The sequence below is a fragment of the Fukomys damarensis genome, unplaced genomic scaffold (assembly GCF_012274545.1).
Source record: "Fukomys damarensis isolate Sample0158 unplaced genomic scaffold, DMR_v1.0_HiC HiC_scaffold_18, whole genome shotgun sequence".
Classification (NCBI taxonomy): Eukaryota; Metazoa; Chordata; class Mammalia; order Rodentia; family Bathyergidae; genus Fukomys; species Fukomys damarensis.
In genome coordinates this window covers 5,234,930-5,255,212 of record NW_022900930.1, presented here as the reverse complement: position 1 = coordinate 5,255,212, position 20,283 = coordinate 5,234,930, and the positions used below count along the sequence as shown (strand labels likewise).

Genomic DNA, 20,283 nt, shown 5'->3' with positions numbered 1-20,283 from the left:
TTTCACCAAATTGATCTAATCCAGCTTACTCACCGAAACAATGGATCTCTTCCATGTATGTTTTTCATAGAACATTTTAGAGAACACAGATTATATGCTGTATTTTCTCCCTCCACCTATTCATGCATAATTTTGTCTAAATTGAATTATACAAAAAGTACACTACGGCATGCCACTAATGAGCACACTTGTGGTTTATGCAGGGTGCTCTCTATCAAGAACTATTACCCTAAGACTAGAGTCATCATACAGATTCTTCAATCCCATAACAAGGTATGAAACATTCCAGCATAATTAGTCTCCTTCTGTCCAGGTCTATAGAGCTAGGTTAATCTCACTACTCTCAAATAGATCTACAAATTAGAAAGATTTGCCAATCATGAGTAAAGGTTCTCAGTAAGGTTGTGAATTACTTAAAGATATAGCTTAGGGTCAGAATTAGAGGTCTGAGTTATTTGACCTCATTCTACAACACTGGCAACCCACTAACCATTTTAAAAGCCTGAATTGTTTAAAAACCTTGCCCTTACCTGGGCATGACTTTTATTCTCAAAAGTTAAGAGTAAATGACATCAAGTAAATGAAATGATAGACATCATCCAAAAGAACTTTTTTGAAGAATGTGTAGTCTTACCACTTGATTTCATTTCTACCACGGAACAGGTTTTCCTGTCAAAGATTCCCAGCTGGGACTGGAGTACTGGAGACAACATCATCTGCTTTGCAGAATTAAAGCTCGGATTTATTGCCCAAGGCTGTCTGGTTCCAGGCTTGTGCACCTTTCTAACATCTCTATTTGTTGAGCAAAACCAAAAGGTAAACTGTTGTTGAATTTTGGCTCTTTCCCAGTGTCACATGTATTATGATCAGAAATAGAAAAAACAAAGATTTTTCAGGAAAGAAAGAAATTTCCAAGAAATGAAACTTGACCTCTGCTTAACTTAGGAAAAAATTGAAAGATCTAGATGGAAATTCCATGTACTTCACTGGCCTTGAAAGGACAGTTGTCTTATTCCTGCAGTGTTTATCTGTAAATCAGAAATCATAACTCTGTGTCCTACCTATGTTCCAGAATGTCATAAGTATAAGTAATACTCATAATATCGGAAGTATTTTAGTTATTGAAAGTGAAAATGTAAACAAAGGCTATATTAATGAATATGTAAAATATTCAAATGCAAATTAAATTAAAAACGATTAGCATAATTAATAATTATTCAAATAAAAGTAATGATATAAATAATTTAAACCATTTTTTCACACTATTTGAGGGACAGCCCATGCAGTAGGAATAATAGTGATCATGTATCAATTTATAGTATGTGTGTTGTTTCACCTCTGTAATATTTTCCATGTATCCCAGCACTGGGTTGGCAAAGCTAATTATCTTGACTGTAAAGTGAGTTAGCGAATACACACCAGTAATACTCCAGTCCGCAATCTTACCACCATGCTCTATGAACTTCTCCAGCACAAAGGGTAGCCTCTCAAGTAGCCATTCCATGAAATGCCCCTGAAGAGGGGTTCCAACCTTTTGCTGGGCCAAATATTCCTTGCCCAAACACCCTTCAGAAAGTAACCTTTCCTTTCATTTTATTCTGAGTCCACATTGCCATTTGACATACTCGATGGACCTCCCATGCTCTTGTTGGTATAGAACTTTGTTCAAAAGAAAGTTTCACATCTTTTCCTATTCCTTGCTTGATGCCATTAAGGAAAAGTGAAAGATGTTCTGGCTAGCAAAATGCTGATGGGAACGAACAGAATTCTTACATAATTTCTTCAGTAAATGTAAGGAACTATAATATATAAATAACAAGACATGACCATTAAAGAGGAGGCAATGGCCTTGATAAGCGTGCCTTTCCACTCATTTAACAGTCATTGTGTATAGCTGAAGTAATGGCTGGTAAGGCTGTTTTATTTGCCTGCATGTTTTGCAGAGAAAGAGACAGAGAGTTTCAACATTCTGCTGTAATGATTGTGGCTTTTACACCCATGCCTGGATAAAACAGATGGAATGAAATTCTATATGAAAACACTGTCTCCTTCATGGAAATATAGAATGCAGAGATATAAAGCAAATCATACCTACTTTTCTGTTTATCCTTTATTTCGAAATCTGAACTGTTAATCTTTTTTAGGGATAAGCACCTGCCAATATTCATGATAATGATGACTTATACAGTACAGGAGATATTTATGGTCTAAATATATGGAGACCACACTCACTCACATAATATGTATATATGTGTGTACATATATGTATATAGTTTTTTTTTCTTTTAATGAATTCTGAAACCCACATTGAGAAATCCTAAATTGGGAATATATATTCTGCTGGTTTAGATTCTGTACCATTCTATGGACTTTGGTTTCATGGCCAGGACTCCAGAGATTTGAATCTAATTTTTCTCAAATCAGTCCCCCACTTTCTCTTTCTTTCAGCATCTCCATGTATAAAATGGGGTCATCAATTCCACAATATGATATTTTTTCTAAGTGTAAAATTAGTATTTATAAATTTTCTTCTCTTACTAGAAAATCTTGAATAAATGCCATGTTTTTAATTACATAAATTAATTGTGAGAAATTATAGTCTAAATAGAATTTCTAGTTGGCCCCAGGTTGAGAGCATTACCTTATACTTAAAATTAGATTAGATCCAAAATATCTGGATTATTTAAGCCCCAGAGTCTTATACCCAATATCCACATTGTCCTCTTTTTGATCTTTTAAAAACTTTCTCAGAAGCTGGGTGTGGTGGTGCACACCTGTAATCCCAGCACTCGGGAGGCTGAGGCAGAAGGATCACTGTGAGTTCAAGACCAGCCTGGGCTACACAGTGAGTTTCAGGTCAGTCTCAACTCCACAGTGAGACCCTGTCTCAAAAAACAAAATAAAAGAAATTTTTTCCTCAGGAAGAGTTGTCCTCCAGTTTCCCTTTTTGATCTTCTCAAAACTTCCTCAAGAAGGCTTCCCCATCTCCGTGGTTATCATTTTTATGCTCTTTCAAAAATTGAAACATTTATATTAGAAATATGTTACAGTTGGGGAAAAATGTCTGTCAGAGGCTCATAGGACTTCCTCTTCCACGTTCCTGTGGCTTTAGAAACCTACTGCCATCCTTGATTTTTACAAGAACATTGCCACTGTTTGGGAAGGTTCGTTGAGTTCGTTTGAACAAAGGGAGTCTCTGACTCTGACAGAAGATGGAAACTTTTTTCTTTGTAATATGTGGTTCATCAGTAGAAGGCTGAGACATTTCAAACACAGCCTTAAATAGTCACACCCGGAGAAAGACAACATAGATTCTACGTTATCCCTTTCACATTACTGCTACTGACTCAAAAAACCATCTACCATGCTGAAATTAGGAGCAGACAAGACATAAGAAATCAAATTTCCCACAAGGACACTAGGATGCCATCTGAGGACAAAATGAGACTTGTGGCACTCACCTCACCCTTAATTCCTTGGTGAAAATTGTTGAGTTTCAGTTCTGCCCTTTATAAATTTTTGTTTCTTTTTTTTTTTTTTTTCAGGTACACACTAGGGTAACTCTCCTTCCTGGGACCTAAATGCACTGGAAACAAGTAGTAGGTACAGTTTGCATCTTAGCAAACCTTGTCCCATATTCACATTTCCCACACTGGTGATTTTGTCTCCTAGGTTTCTCCTAAAGAGTGTTGGCAAAAACATTTCTTGAATGGCCTGAAGAATAAAATTCTGACTCAACGTCTGTCCAACGACTTTGCTGGACTGAGCTTTCCTGAGGTATCCAGGTAGGGTGAGTGAAATTCTTTCCCCACTCTTCACACAGCTTTCTTTCCAAGGTGGCACAGTGGAGACCAGTAACAAATCTTACCCAGAGTCTCTGCAACTTCAGAGCTCATAATGCACATGGGCAGTTTGCCTGTGTTCCTGTCTAAGAGTTATTTGCGGGGGATTTGATCACAGTGGAAAATCTGTAATTGAGCCTTACTTCCTCCGTGGAGATGCTGGTCTTCTTCCTGACATGGAGCACAGGAGCGTGAGTCAGATTCTCCTGAGCTAATTTCCTGCTTGTTCCTCTCTCCTCATGGCTCCTTGTCTTCTTCCCCAGGCTCTGCTTCCTGAAGATGCACCTCATGCTGATAGCCATCGAACACAAGTTCCTCCTTAATGGTCATTCCGGGTACCAGTTTTATTTCTCATCTTTTCTATTTTTTAAGGGGAACCTTTATCATTAAGACTTTTTTAGGGGTACGGCCATGCCTAAGAGCTTTGACACTGTTGCAAGCTTGCCTATCCGGCACACAGGCTCCTCTGTGTCATCTCTAATGACTGGGGTTAGGGTAGATTGCTGAGGAGGTAAATGCTTTGCCATTGTTTCTGTGACTCTGTTCTCTCTCATGAGCAGAGAAGGAAGCAATGGTCACCTTCACAGAGCTCTTCCTGTTAATGACATTACCTTGGAGGTCTTGACCATGAAACAACACTGTGAATTACTAGCGACGAAGACATTCCTACACTGTGTAGATTTAGAGAGTAAGGTGCAAAGTCTGACAAAATAGCAATTTGGGAGGCCTACTAAATGAAGTTTGCTGCTGATAAATGAAGGAAAGAGGTGAAATCATTAGGCTACTGTCATTTCCAGGGAATGCTGATGTGTGTAGTATGAGAAGTAAATTCATCTCATACCAAAAAGAGAAAGAGAGAGAAACCAGGAAAAACAAAATGTACATAAACATAAATGAGAGAAAAGTTAAAATGTGAATCAGTTGCAATAATAAAAGCTGGTGACTGAAAGGGACGAGGAGCATGAAAAAAACTATGGTGTTGCTGATGTATGTTGTTCAGTGGAAAAATAGCTCAAGCTATATTGGAATCAACAAATTCTCACTCTCACGATGACTTGTTCACAAGTAGAATGGAGAGGTCAGTTTTATTCATCTTTAATTCTAAGAACCCTAGAATTATAGCAAAGCATTCAAACTTCAACAGCAGCCAGTGATCTCAGCTGGAATAGGAAGGAAGGATTTTATATGAGAGGTTGGCAGGTAGAAAAGACCTATCTGGGTAAAGACGTAGAAGTTGTAGAAGTTGTCTGGGCTACTCTAGAAGGAAAGTCACTAATAACACGGTAACAAGTCGCCTGAGTGGCTAAGTTTCATTTGACAATCCTGCCGTGCTCAAGAAAATCACACAATCCAAAATGAGGTCCCTAAACATCTGCCTGTCCCATGTTGTACTGGAAACGGGTCATAGTAAAAAGGGTGGCTTTAGAATCATAAACCAGGCAATCTGGGTTCCCGACTGGCTTAAAAATTAAATGAATTTTAGTACATCTCCAAGAATATGGACTATTCATGGAAAACTCTGTGAAAGTTTAATGAGCAAGATTTCCAAATCCCATTTCTGACTTTGCAAAGTCACAGTCTCCAAGGGTGGGACCTGATGATTTTTTCTGAAGTCTCTGTGGCATCGCCAATACTGGCATTCAGGAATTAGTAGACACAATCTTAAGACCCTATCCAACTCTAACATTGTAGGTGTCCATAAACTGTATTGAAATCATTGTTAATACGAAACAACCAGAAGCATGAATATTTAATAAGCAGCTAATTTCCACATAGATGAAAGATGTCCTGGTGCTGTTTATATCTGGCACACACCTACTGCCCATGAAAGAGGGACCTTCTTTCACAGACGGTTACCTCTCTTGCTGAAATGTCAGGTGAATCAAAGTAGTTACAACTTGATTTTAGAAAGATACTGATAGCAACATTTTCTTGCAGGAGTTTAGGTTCATGACCCACATTGCAGTAGGCACTTGACTTCTATTAACTCTTAAATTCTCACAACAGTGCTGGGAGATAAGCACAATTATAGACCATTTTATGGAGCAAGAAGCTAAGGCTCTGAAAAGTTAAATAATGTTCCAAGTTCCCATGCAGCACAGCCAGGGCCTGAACTCAGTCTAATTCTGAGGACTGTGGTTCTAGTCACCACAGCCACTGCTAGTAGAGGGAACACTGGGTATCTCAGGGGCTAAGCCTCAGGCCAGGGTACAGAAAGACTGGAGGAAAAATTATCTTTTACCACTCTTTTTGCTCTTCTTATTGATACACTTGAATAACTTCTCAGACTTGCAAAAGCCCTGGATAATCGTAAGTGGCTGCTATAGGAAATGATACTTTGCCTGCAGAGAGATGACGTGGATTCTGACCCTAGTCACATAATGTGATGAGTGTGCTCCAGTGTAAATGTTCTCTAAATTGAACACTTGGCCACAATTCATGATGGAGGTAACAACACTTTCAATTTAGATAATCCTCCTCTCTCAAATGCAATTAGATACAATGTTCACAGCTAGAGCTCAGGTCCCCCCAAAATAAGGAGGTATGTAAGTCACATTAATCATACGCTTACTAGTTAGCGAAGATCAACCAGTGCTCTTTGAAGAGGCATGGTCTTTCCCTTTCAAGGTCAAATCCAATCACACCTTTAGTTACTCTCAGTCACTATACGCTTAGAAAACGCTATCCATTGTCTCCATTGAGAATCAACTGAACATAGACAGCAAGCCTCAGTCAGACCTTGTCAGAGGGCTTAAGAGGTGTGTGTGTGTGTGTGTGTGTGTGTGTATGCGTGCATGTGCGTGTGCACACATGTGCAAGCCCTTTTACACTATCCAATTTATTCAGGAAATTATAATTTTGATTATTCATCAAAATTAAGATATGCCATCATTCTGATGTGAATTTTCAAAGAGGAAAAGGTTTTCATCTAAAAAAGAAGCAAGGGAGTCCTCACTCTGCTAGAGGTATGAATTAAAAATAAAAATAAAAGCAAGACATACTGACAGAGAAGAAGCTTAGATAGCTCAAAAAAGGGAGGGCAGAGGTAAGGGCAAAAAATGAGAATCAAGACTTGTCATGTAGAGGTACAAGATCCCAACAATGAATGTAACTGTACTGTATCCCTAAAATGTACCAATAAACTCAATTAAAGCTGAAAAAAAAAGAGCCATAAAAGGGTACTGTATCAAGGCACATCATAGATGGAAATTTATTAGACTATTAAATATACAAACCATAGGAGAACAGAAAATCAAAATGTTCAAGTCATGAAGAAATAGAAATAATCCACATTTCCTGCCATCAAAAATCTTGCAATGAAAATATACAGTAGTGGGCCAGGGACTTAGTTTACTTCTGCCATGGTTCCACTGCCTCCTCGCAAGTGCAAGGATCTGAGTTCAATCCCTGGGACCAAAGAAGAAAAAGGCAAATATTCAAAAGTGAAGTCAAAGGAAATGTATACTTTAAAAATCTGTACAGGTAAGTAAAAGGAACCTTTTAATCCAGTTGGTTGATTTGAGGTCGTTCATTTTAATGGCATAAGGACGAACACCAGTAACATGACCACAGGACCGGCCACTGTGTGGTCTTGGCCCACTAGACATTTGATAGTCTCAGTCAGTAAGGCATCGTGTGTTTCCACTGGCTGAATCATCTTAGGTTCACCATACAATACTAGGAGAAACTTCCCTTCAGCACAGCTGTGAGGGCAGCTTGGGTAAAAATCAAGTTTTAACCTGGCTCCCCTCAGCATGTTTAGCAGCAATCAAACAACGCATTAAATAGAGACAAATTCCCACTTTCCACTGTGTTGACAGTGAAAGGAAATTGAATCCTATTAACTTGGCAACTTAGAGAAACACTGGATAAGGACAGAATGAAACATCACGGATTGCCACAGAAATCAGAGGACAAACTGACTGTATTTTTATTTTCCATTTCCAGTGGTCTGATACTAAATCCACCTTCACGAGTGAAGCTGCATAAGAACACATTAGGATTCTTTATTGCTGAATCTCCAAGAGAAGTCAGGAGGTAATTTTTTTTATTACTTTATGGAGGGAAAGCACTAAAGCAAATACAACCTAATGGGAGGTGTACTGAGTCAGCACTGTGTCTCCTTAGCACAAAGCCTCACATAAGTCATTCTTGGTTTGTTCTCATCATCCAGAGCCTTCTTTTACTGTTCCAACTGTCACGGTGATGTGCAGAATCCTGAGCTAATTGAAAAATGTGGCTGCAAAAGTAGGAGTCGTCAGCACCCCACAGGTAATTGCACTGATATCTAGCACACCTTAGCCCAGCCTCTGAGAGTCTGGCTAAGACAAAAGAATTCCGTGGCTTAAAGAACAATGCCCATTTGTACTTGACCGGCATGAAGCAAATGTTTTCCCACCGTGCACCCAAGACCTGAGAATCAATCTTTCAGAGATAGAACAATCCTACTGCTTATCTAGTTCAACTCCCTTTCAGGCCAGGGGAATGGGTCCCAAGAGAAATTCGGTAAGGCTGTCCGAAATCACAGAGCCAGTTAGTGACCTTGCCAGACTCAATGCTAGGTATGGGACTTTCAGCCTAAAAATGGAGCCTGCATCCGACTGCTTGGTTGGTCATAAACACATCGCTTTCTGACCATTCCTGGAGTGATTGTTTCCTTAGTGGATGGTTGGCAATTTAAAGTTTATTCATTCCACATAATGATGAGGCAATGTTACTTTCCATCATCTGTAAGTGGACGCAATGCATTATGAATGACCCTTTCCACTTCAGTGCAGGAAAATGGAAATTAATCTCTTTGTCCCTTCTGGTTTAAAAGTTAGTCTCCTCCAGGTACATTCACATCCTTTGTGCAAAATCCCACTGTTGCACAATTATACTTAATCAGTTGAAAATGTGAATTTCCTATCAGAAATATTCTCGTTTCTAAGACTCTCAGTCTCTCCTTGTCTCTAAAAATGCTAATTAAGTGCAGAAGTAAACTTTCACAGCATCGTGGCTGTTCTTGCAGTGGACATGAAGTCCTCACTGATACCACGGAAGAATGAGGTTCCCCTTTCCCTTTGGTCCGGGATTGTCACACTCTGCACCTCCCACATCAGCAACAAATAAATCACCTTCTCATTCTGGGTCACCGTCTATCAACTTTTAATGGAAATCCATCCTCCCTGTCATAGCCTCTGTTCTTGCAGTCTGCAGTGCTGCCCCCACCTTCAGTATGCTCCGTCTCTGCATTCCTCATGTTACTCTACCCGCTCTGCTGTTGGGAATTGGCCCTGGGCAAACACTGCTGCCAGGGCCTGGGACCTGAGCGGGTACCCTTCTCCCCCAGCCTGCTCACGGAATGGTGCTTCTCTCTTCTTCCATACCAATTCGCATTGCTACCACACAGCCCTTTCCACACAGCCCACCTTGAGTCCCGGGAATGTGAAGCATTCTTCTGTATCTCCCCGTGCCCTCTGAGGAGCTAGCATATCTTTCTTTTCTAGCCATCCCTCACCCACCTGAAGTACTACCTGTGCATGCAGGGCTGGGAGACTGGGTTCTTTCTCAGGGATGGAGCTTTGTCTCTTTTAATAGCAGATTTATTGAGATAAAATGTGAATACTATCATACAAATACCATATCCATGGGAAGTGTACAATTCTGTGGATTTTAGTGTATGGAAAGAGTTGTATAACTATCACAGCAATACATTTTAGAAGATTTTTCCCCCAAAAAGAGAGTCCTCCAAATCCATGAGCAAGCATTCTCCCATTTTTATGCCCTGTCCAGGTCTCTGGAGACCTCTAGTCTAGCTTTTGCCTCGATAGATTTACTATTTTATTCATTTCATGAAGATGGAATAATTCAGCATATGCAGACGTTTGTGGGTGGCTCATTCATTCAGCCACAATGAATCACGTTCTTTCTAGGACTGTATCATATTTTATTATATGGATGTTCTCCACATTTTATTCATTCAGCTGGTACTGGATATCAAGGTTGTTCCCACCTTTGGATATTGTGTATAATATTGCTAAACAGTGGTATGCAAATATCTGATAAGTGCTTGATTCCAATTTTTCTGTGTACCTGCTCAGGAGGAGTGCATGGCTAAGTCAAATATTAATTCCATTTTAATTTTCTGAACCACCACTATATTGGTTTCTACAACCTTAGACCATTTTACGCTCCTACCAGTGGTGCACAAAGGCCAATTACGCCACAGTCCCATCGCTTTTAACTTTCTGTGTTTTTGTGTTGTTTTTCAATAATAGCCATCTTAATAGTTTTAAAGTGCTGTTTTTTTATATATGAATTCCCCTAATTGCTAATGATATTGAGCATTTTTTCATGAGGGTCTTCTTGGTCTTCTTTGAGGGAAATCTCTTCAGATTCTGTTTTAGCTATGTCACTGTCTTTCTACTACTGAGTGTGTCACAGATGATCATGCTGTCTCTAAATGCATAAGTGTCTGAGTGCCAAATATTTCATCCCACCTGTGGTGTGCCTTTCTATTTTCTTTCATGCTTTTTAAATTTTATGAAATCCAACGATGTGTTTCTTTCCTTTTGTCACTTGTGTACTATCTAAGTAAGTTTTGATAATCCTACAACTATAATTGCGTATTTTTGGCTCTTACAGTGAGATTTATGGTCCATTTCAAGTTGATTTTTGTGATTTTTTTTTAAGGAAGGGATCCAACTTTCCTCTTTTCAACATAGACACCCAATTGTCCCAGAACCATTTGTTCAGATGACTATTCTTACCCCATTGAACTGTTTGTGGCACTTGGTCTAAAAAATAATATTATAAATGTGTGGGTTTATATCTGGAGTCTATAGTCTACTATTTTAATCAGTATGTTTAGCCTTGCCAGTACCATTTTGTCTTGAATATTATACTTTGAAGTGTGCTTTCACATTGGGAACTATGAGTTCTCTGACTACATTTTTGTGAGATTGCTTTGATTCTTCTGGATTTGTGCATTTCCATTTAAACTTTATGATTGTTATATCAATTTATGTAAGGAAGTCAGCTGGGATTTTTATAACTGTGTTGACACTATAGGCTAATTTTGAAAATATTGATATCTCACCTATATTAAGTTGTCCAGTCTATAAACATATGATGTCTTCACATCTGTTCAGGTCTTTAATTTCATTCAACAGTGTTTTGTATTGTTTAGATTATAGGTTTTATACTACCTCTGTTACACTGATCAGTAAGAATTTTATTCTTTATGTTATTATGAATGCTATTGCTTTCTTAACTTTATTTTCAAATGGTTCACGTTAGTTTATAGACATGCATTGATTTATTGATGTGCGTGTGTGTGTGTGTGTGTGTGTGTGTGTGTGTGTGTGTTTAACTGGGGATTGAACCCAGAGCCTTTCCACTGAACTACATCTCCAGCCTTTTTATTTTATTTTGTTGTTTTGTTTTGTTTTGTTTTGCTTTTTTGAGACAGAGTCTTGCCACTTCAGTTACTTGTCAAGGCTGAACTCAAACTTGCAATCCTCCTACCTCAGCCTGTATGTTGATTTTATATTCTGCAAATTTGCAAAGATATTTATTAGTTCTAATTATTTTTTAATTGCCTTCCACTTAATTTATTGTCTAGTTTTTCTAGCAGAACCTTCAGATCAGTGTTGAATAGGAGTGGTGAGAGTTTATATCCGTGTTTTATTCCTGATATTAGATAGAAGCCACCATCCACCTGCAGCTATAATGTTGTGGGTTTCTCATACATGCCTTTTGTCTGGTTCAGGAAATTTTCTATTTCTAAACTGTTTAAATGTGCTCTCATTGTCTCTCTCTCTCTCTCTCTCTCTCTCTCTCTCTTGTTTTGGCCCTTTTTTTGCTTATTAAGATAATGGTGGGGTTTTTCTTGTCTTTTACTTTATCGATACAATGTATTATATTAATTGATTTTCAGATGTGAAACCAATATTGCGCTCCTGAGATTAATTCCAGGTGGTTGTGCTGTAAAATCACTTTCATGCCTTGCTGGATTGAGTTTGATAGCATATTGCTGAGGAATTTTGTGTCTTTATTCAATAGAAATGTTTGTTTACACTTTCTCTTCTGGTGGCATCATTGTCTGCTTTTGCACTCAGAGTCAAATGGGCTCTGTAGGCTGAGATGGGAATTGTACCTTCCTTTTTCTCTTTTGCAAGAAATTGTGAGGGCTCAGTGTTAAATGTTCTTTAAACATTGATTGGACTGTATCCCTAAAATGTACCAATTAAACTCAATTAAAGCTGAAAAAAATTGATTGGAATTTTACCTGTGAAGCTGTGTAAGCCCAACTTTACATTTTTATTATTAATTCAATACCTTTGCTTGTTATAAGTTATTTAGATTTTCTAATTCTTTTTTAAATAGTTTGGGTAGTTTTTGTCTTCTAGAAATTTGTTCATTTATTCTGTTATCAGATGTGTTCACAAAATTTGGTAAGTATAAGTATTATGTTACTTTTTATTTTTATCAGACTAGCAAAAATATTCCCTCTTCCATCTCTGATTTTAGTGGTGTGAATGACCCCTGTCTTTGAACAGCTACTATTTAAAAATTGTTTGTTAATTTTGTTGATCTTTTCAAAGGAACAAGTTTTATTCTTTAATTCATTTTGCTCTATTGGTTTTCTATTCATTAATTGATTTTTATCCACTCTAACTTTTATTATATCCTTCTTGATTTTGGTTAACTTGTAGTTTTTTTCTTCAGTGTCTTAAGGTGAAAAGTTAATAAAATCACTGATTTCAGATCTTTGTTCTCAAAGAGTCATTTTTATCTATAATTTTTTTCTAAGTACTTGAGAAACATGCCATAATTTTGACATGCTGTGTTTTTATTTTCATTCATACAAAATGATTGTATACTTTGTGGTTTCTTTTTTACCTGATTATTTAAACTAATTGTTTTATTTCCAAGTGTTTGTGAATTTTTCTAATTTTCTGTTCTTTTTTCATTTCTTTTCATTTTTGTTTCTTTATTGAGGCTTATTCTATGGCTTACTCCATGATCTGCCCTGAAGAATTTTCAATACATCCTGAAGAAGACTGTGGTTTTCTGTTGTTGCATAGAAGAGTGTTGAGTCTAGTTGATTCAAGTTTTCTGTTTCTTTTCTGATCTTTCTAGCTTTACTATGTACTACTGAAAGTGGAATACTGATATGTTCATATATCTTCTTGGGAGATTTTTCCATCTTATTATTTAAAAGTCTTTGTTCTTAATAAAATCTTTATCTGAAACTCTATTTTGTGTTTAATTAGGATAGCCACACTGGCTTTCAACCTGTCAATGTTTTTGAGTCTACTATATATATCTTTCATATAGCATATGGCTAACTCATTTTTTCTCCATTCTGACAATGCATTATTTAATCCACTTCCATTTAAAGTAATTGCTTAGTTTTTTTGTTATTTTACTACTTGCTTTCTATGTGTTATATCTTTTTTCCTAAATAATTTTTGTAAATTTTGTCTTAAATCACTTCCCACTGTAGCTTTTTAATACCTTGACATTTCTTCTTTTTGTTTTTCTCATTGAGTTTATTGGTACTTTTTGGTATACAGTACAGTTACATTCATCATTGGGATCCTGTACCTTTACATGACAGGTCCTGGTTCTCATTTTTTCCCCTTACCCCTGCACACCCTTCACCCCCTCCACCCTTATTTCTTGTAGTAGATGCTTTTTAGTTGTTTTCTTGACAGAATGCAATTTGCCATTAACATCATACTACATAATAATATTGCTTGAATTAATGCCAAATTAATTTCAATAATATGCAAAAAATTGTTCTTATATTGTACTATTTCCCCCTCAATGCTACTATTGTTACGAATTATACCTTTATGTGTGTGTTCGTCAACACAGATCTATCATTATTGCTTTATATAATGATTTTTAAATAAGATAGAAATATGACTTATAAACTATATCCTTGCCTATGCAAGTATTCCTTTACCAGTGTTCTTCATTTTAGATTAGAAAGGACATTAGGCTAGAGTTTCTATTTAATGTCCTTTTATTTCAACATTAGGAACCCCCATTACTGTGCATCGCAAGACTTGTCTTCCTGCAACAAACTTTTTATTGATCTTAAGATGTCTTTATTTATCCTTTATCTTAGCAATCACAATAAGAATAATGATTCTCACACTATAGTTTACACTATTTCTCACTGGTGGGCTTGAGAAAACAACTACCCATAGACTTGGGACCAGAGGAACAGGGCGAATTGGAGTCTCTTCAAATACTCAGTCACAAACAATCACTCTTTGACCCTCTGTTGGTTCCCTGGATGAATATACATGAACAGCTCTTTTCTTTCAACTTCACTTGAATTTACCTAATTTTAACAATATCCTCTCCAGGGAGTATTATGAACTATTTCAACATCACAGATCCCTGAGACAATGAGTAACAGAGAAACAAGAGACCATCCATTGGTGGGCTAAATAGAGGCCTCTGAAGATATCTGATAGACTGTGAACGTTACAATTTACAATAGCAAATTTATAGATATGTTTAAATTAAGGATCTTCAGATGGAGAAATTGTCTTGCATTATCCATGTGGGATCTATGTACTAACAAGGGTCCTTCTCATAGAAAGGAAGAGAGAGATTTAACTACATTCAGAAGAATAAAGGGCCTTTAATTGGAACCAAAGCAAACAGATTAAGAGAGAAAAAAATGTCACATCACTTTGAAGACAGAAGGGGCCACTTAGCCAAGTAATACAGGGAGGCTATAGAAGCTACAAAAGGCAAAGAAATAGATTTCCCCCTAGACTTTCAGGAGGGAAAGTAACCCCACCAGCATTTTCATTACACCTCAATGAAAACATTCAGACTCCTGATTTCCAAGGCCATAAGAGAATAAATACATGTTGTTTTAAACAACCAAGTTTTCAGTAATCTGTTATAACAACCACAGGAAAATAATACAAGCAGATTAATGATTTTTCATCAAAATTGGAAGACTTGAGTGATTTATTTAAATATTTTCTGCTTCTTCATCTGTCTTCTTTCTGATCTTTCAGCTATGTGTAGAGGGTGCATTAAATGATACTGCACATTTTTATGAAACTCTGTTCATTTTTCTTAATGCTTCTTTCTGTTTTTAAATTGTATTATCTTCTCTCTATCTCTCTGCCCCGTCACTGCTTCATTCTTTTAGAAGTTCAAATCTATTGCTAAGCCTTGAATTACTTTATAATCGCTGCCATAAAAAATAACAATTTAGGGCTGGGGATTTAGCCCAGCTTTGCAAGCTCAAGGTCCTGAGTTTGATCCCTGGTATCAAAAAAAAAAAAAAAAAAGAAAAAAAAAAGACAATTTAGTGGCTTAAAACAAAGCATATTATAATGTGAAATAGGAAGAAAAGGGGCCAAGGGGAAGGGAAAATGGGAGGGGGAGGGGAGAGGGAAGAAGGGAATGGAATTAATATGAGAAAATGAAAAAATGGAAACAAAGTCTTCATAGATAAGGAGGGGTGGAGGGGATAAAGGGATGGCAGGGGAATGGAGAAAAATAAGAACCAGCGTGGGTTATGTAAAGGTGCAAATTTCCAATCATGAATGTCATTATATTGTGTACCTTAAATGTACCAATACAATTAATGTTTTAAATGCATATGGATCAATTCAACCATCCCTAAGGGATCCCACTGGGTAGGGGTCAGCAGAGATCTCATTGTTTCTGGAAGAAAGAGGGGAAAATCCACTGTGTCTCCCTCTCTGGCTTGCTGAGCTTCCTATTTTCCCTTGGCTCATGGAGTCTTCCACCACGATCAGGAAATGGACCAGCACAACTTTCTCATATATTCATCACTTTTCTGATTCTGACGTTTGGCCTACCTGCCCCACATTCAAAGGACTAATATGACTACATGGCCATTCTTGATAATGCAGGAAAAATCTCTATTGTATCTGTTGATAAGATTGATAAGCAAAGCTTAATTCCATTTGCAAATTTAAATCCTCCTTGACACGTAACAACATAGTTGCAGGTCTCGAGGCCGAGGACATAGACATCATTTTCTGGTAGGACAGAGGGGCATTTTTCTGCCTACTTCATGCTCCTTGGTTCATTTCCTAAGGCTCTCTTAACACATTACTAAAAAGGAAGTGTTCAAAATAAGAAATTATTCTCTCACCATTCTAGAAGCCAGAATCCAAGATCAGGATGCTTTATATGCCACATTTCTGAAGGCTGTAGGGAAACATGTTTCCTAACTTCTAGCCTCTGGTGTTTCCTAGCAATCTTTGGCTGGGGACAGGACATTAGAACCCCAGTCTTTCCTCCCGAGTGTACTCTTTGTCTGCACACTTTCCTCCTCTGACAAAGATACCACTCATTAGAGTTCACCCAAATTGCTTTCATCTTGAGATCCTTGACCACACCTACAACCACACTGTTTTCACAGACTGCCACTGTATTAGTCAACTTGGGTGGACCCAATAAAGCACCACAGACCTGGTATTTTGAACAATATAAATCTACTTTCTCATAGTTCTGGAATTGGGGAGTTGAAGATCAAGATGCCAGTGAATTTGGCTTCTGTGAAAGTCCTCTCATGTGGCCCTTTATAGGAGGTGGGGGGGGGAAACATGTGCTGGTCTCTCTCCCTCTCCTTATGAGAGTGCTAATCTTATCAGATCAGAGCTCAGCCTTAATTATTTCTGTATGACTCCATCTCCATATAAGTCACGTGACAAGTAAAGGGTTCAAAATATGATTTTGAAGTATGGTTGGAGCACGTACAATTCAGCCCAGAGCAGTCACATTCTGAGACTCTGGGGAGATATAAACTTTGTGAGAAATTATGCAATACACCCACTTCTCTAGTAGATAATAAACTTGTTAGCATATTTTCAACATTGGGTTTTACTCACTTATTGATACTGTCTCTCAGAAGAGGCATTGTCATCATGCCTTTCCTCTTCAATCACGGTTGTCTTTAGTTCTTCGGACATATTTGGCATAGACTTGTCTGAAAAGTCTGACATCTGCATGCCTTCCTCCTCCCTGTATGGATCATACTTTCCTATGGCTTTGCAAGTCTCATATACCTTGTGATTAAAAACTGGATGGTTTCACCAGGGATTTAGCTCAGCGGTTCGGTGGCCTGCCTTGCAAGCGCAAGGACCCGAGTTCGATCCCCAGTACCAAAAAAAAAAATTTTTTTTGATGGTTTAGATAACACATTGCAGCAACTCTGGGCACCTGGGCTTGTTATTATTGCCTGTTTGACAGGGTTAGTGGTTTAGCCGAGCTATTTCATTACCATTTCCCTGCAGCGTGAGGTCTTTGATGTCAGTCATCAGAGAGCACAGATTTAAGCTGGAAAGGTTAGTAGGAACTCAGGTGACAGCTGCTTTAGTGGGGTTCTTTTTAATTGTCCCTTCCCTGATCCAACCTGTGAGCTCACTACCTCTGTTGGTATCACACCCAATTCTCAGGTTCGACTAATTTGCTGCCCATTACTTTACAATTTTGGAGAGTGCGCTGATGTTTTCATCATTCCACACCGGCATCCACTGAAATTTGGGCCCCTCTGCAGGTGTAGCTTTTATGATGAGTCTTTAAATTCTGCTCTGACCATGAGGTAGCACTTCTTAGCTGCCTCTTCTCCTGGTTTGCCGTGTGCATTTTACTTATTTTTTCATTTCCTGGGGCTACCACTCTCCAGGTAATTGTTTAGCACCAAAATCCCCATTTTGGTGGTCAAGAGTACCCTTGGACTTGAACCTCTCCATAGTGAGGGCCAGGTAAGGTCAATCTCTTGGGCAAAGACTCAGAACTTCTTGTTCTTGCCGGCCTCAGCCCCTGGGCACAACCTCTGAGCCACGGCTGCAGAGCTGAGGGAGGGTTGGAGGCGGTGGACGCCGCCGTGGAGGTGGCACAGCTGCTGTGTAACTTGGGCCTGGAAGAGTTGCTCTCCGCTGGCCTTTGTTTGCCTCTCCCACTGTCGCACCTTGAGAGGGCACCAGGGTGAGTGGAATCTCTGCTTCTGCTTACAACTGGGATTCCAGGGCGGAGTCTCACAGTGGCCTGGGCGGAGGGGAGATGGAGCCTGTGTCCCCAGCTATGCTCACTTTGGGCTTAGACTCTTCCCTGCCTCTCATGGGCGCACATCACAGCCCTCCCCTAGGGATGCAAGGAAAGGATTTTGGACTTTGGGGCACCCAAGTGCAGAGTGGAGCTTCCACTGAGTTTGGAGGAAAAAATATGGTTGGGCACTTGCTGCTCTAAGATTTGGAATAGTCTCTCGAGTTGGTGTTTATTCACTTGCCACATGTCCGCAGGATGATGTAAATGTGTGTGTGTGTGTGTGTGTGTGTGTGTGTGTGCGCGCGCGCGCGCGCGCGCGCGCGAGTGCTTGAATAAGTTTTACTAGTTGTGACCGTTCCACGAAGGAGCAGGTTTGTGGGATTCTCATGTTACCACTCCGCACACAAAACTAAGGTTTTTCTCTCACTCTGTTTGCTGCTTCTGTGATACTCAAGCCTGGGTATTTCATAAAGAAAACAGGTTTATTTAGCTTACAGTTTTGGACATTGAAAGCCCAAATCAGGCACATCTGAAGACAAGAGACTCGTGGCAGGTGGCAACAGTACGGTGAGAACACGGGGGGTGGATCCCATGGTGAAACTGGAAACCAGAGACATTTGGGGCCAGACTTGCTCTGTCAAGGGCAACCCCTTCTTGTGGATCCTCCTCAGGGTCCTGTGAGAACTGCACTGACCTCTGCCAGGAAGATTCCTTTCGTGACCTAATTACCTTTCAGGCACACGACCTCTTAAAAGTCCTCTGAGGCACAGTTCTGTGCAGGTATCCCGTGGAAGGCGAAGCTCTTCACAGGACTGGTGTATCAGATCATCTGGGTTTGAGTTGAGAGCCCAACTTCCAGCACCTGAATCTGGTAGACACACAAACCATACGGAAACCATAGCACCTGTCTTTATTTTCTCTATTTTTAAAAAAAATTCCTCTAAAAATCTAAGAATTTCAGGCATAGTAAGAAACCGTTATTAGTATTTCTAAATCACTCTTATCTATTGTTTTTCTCAACTGAATGCTTGGGTCAAAAAAATAATCTTCTTAAATATGTTTTAAAACCTTACTTTGGAAATCAAATCAAAGCTAACTTTTCTTGTATCCTGTAAAAATGTGAGCTTTTCTTGTTGGGCACAATGGCACACACCTGTAATTCCAGCCTTCTGGGAAGATGAGCCTGGAGGGTTGCAAATTTGAGCCCAGCTTGGGCATCTTAGTGACTTCAGGAGATCCTGTCTCAAAAATAAAAATTAAAAAAAGGCCAGGGAGATAGCCGTGCAAAGGTCCTGGGTTCAATAACTAGTATTGCGACAGAAAAAAATGACTTTTTCTTGAGACAATTGATTAGCTAAGAAGGAGGAAAATCCCAGTAGAAGGAAGTATCAATAAAAAAAAGAACAAAATATTGGGCTACATGTGCCATTGTATCATATGAAAATGTACTGTGGTTTTGCTGGGCAAATTAGACTTCTCGCAAATGAATTATGATACAAACACATGCATACATAGCCATCTGCCACTGTGTAAAACAAAAGTCCTTATGAAAAACGCACACCCATCCCCTTTTCTGCTGTAGCACTATAAACATTTTAAAGCAGAAGGTCACTCAAATTTAAAGGCAGAATGATTTCTCTATAAAAGTAAGCTCTGCCTTCATATTTGTAAATATGCCAAATTTTACCAACTTCTATGACATGCATTTTACAGTATCCGGGGAATAAACTATTTGGACTTTTGTAATCTAAATTCTTAGCTTCATTGTAGTCACCAAAATCCTTAGAATTTTTCACTCCCTTCATGATCAACTCCTTTCTTTCTCTTACAAGCTGATCCTCAGTCAGCACCACTACCAAGCCTATTGCACTCCACCCAGAGAAAATCTAGTACTTCAATACTAGGCTTGTTGACTTGAATTTGCCAGGCGATGGCAGCAGAGTACCATGAAATGATAAAGGCCCGTGGCTACAGCGTGACCTGGTGTGTGAATTTAAATCTGGAGAGTGAACCGTAGCCATAATGTGCCAGAAAGGAAAGTCATTTTGGAAAGAGTCTACCTGCTCCTATATGTTTAAAAGTCATCGTAGAAGTTGGACTTCAAGACAATTCACTTTCAGGCAGGACTTCAGAACTTTCCGAGAAATGACAAAACAAAAAACTTACTAAGTTTGGAATAGGACACATTTCAGATGCAGCAAGCATGATTTCAGAAGTGGATGAAAAGTATCCCTAGTCTGCCCGCTTCAAAAATTATCTCTTTCTTCAGCTCCTTAGATTTTCTTCCTTCCTTAATATATCCGGCGAGAATTCAGAATTTAGCTCAGTGGTTCAGCGGCCTGCCTTGCAAGCGCAAGGACCTGAGTTCAATCCCCAGTACCAAAAAAAAAAA

At 38.8% G+C, this 20,283-nt stretch overlaps 1 protein-coding gene across 1 annotated transcript in view; it reads left to right on the top strand.

Annotated features, from left to right (window-relative positions):
- Nucleotides 1-20,283, top strand: part of LOC104848577 (potassium channel subfamily U member 1) — a gene marked incomplete at its 3' end in the record, with an annotated part of 121,167 nt that overhangs the window by 46,492 nt on the left and 54,392 nt on the right. Inside the window, exons 13-18 of the mRNA XM_033765578.1 lie at nt 204-273; nt 664-816; nt 3,673-3,785; nt 4,106-4,177; nt 7,791-7,880; nt 8,017-8,114. Coding sequence (XP_033621469.1) covers nt 204-273; nt 664-816; nt 3,673-3,785; nt 4,106-4,177; nt 7,791-7,880; nt 8,017-8,114 — 596 coding nt within the window. The remainder of the gene's footprint in view (nt 1-203; nt 274-663; nt 817-3,672; nt 3,786-4,105; nt 4,178-7,790; nt 7,881-8,016; nt 8,115-20,283) is intronic.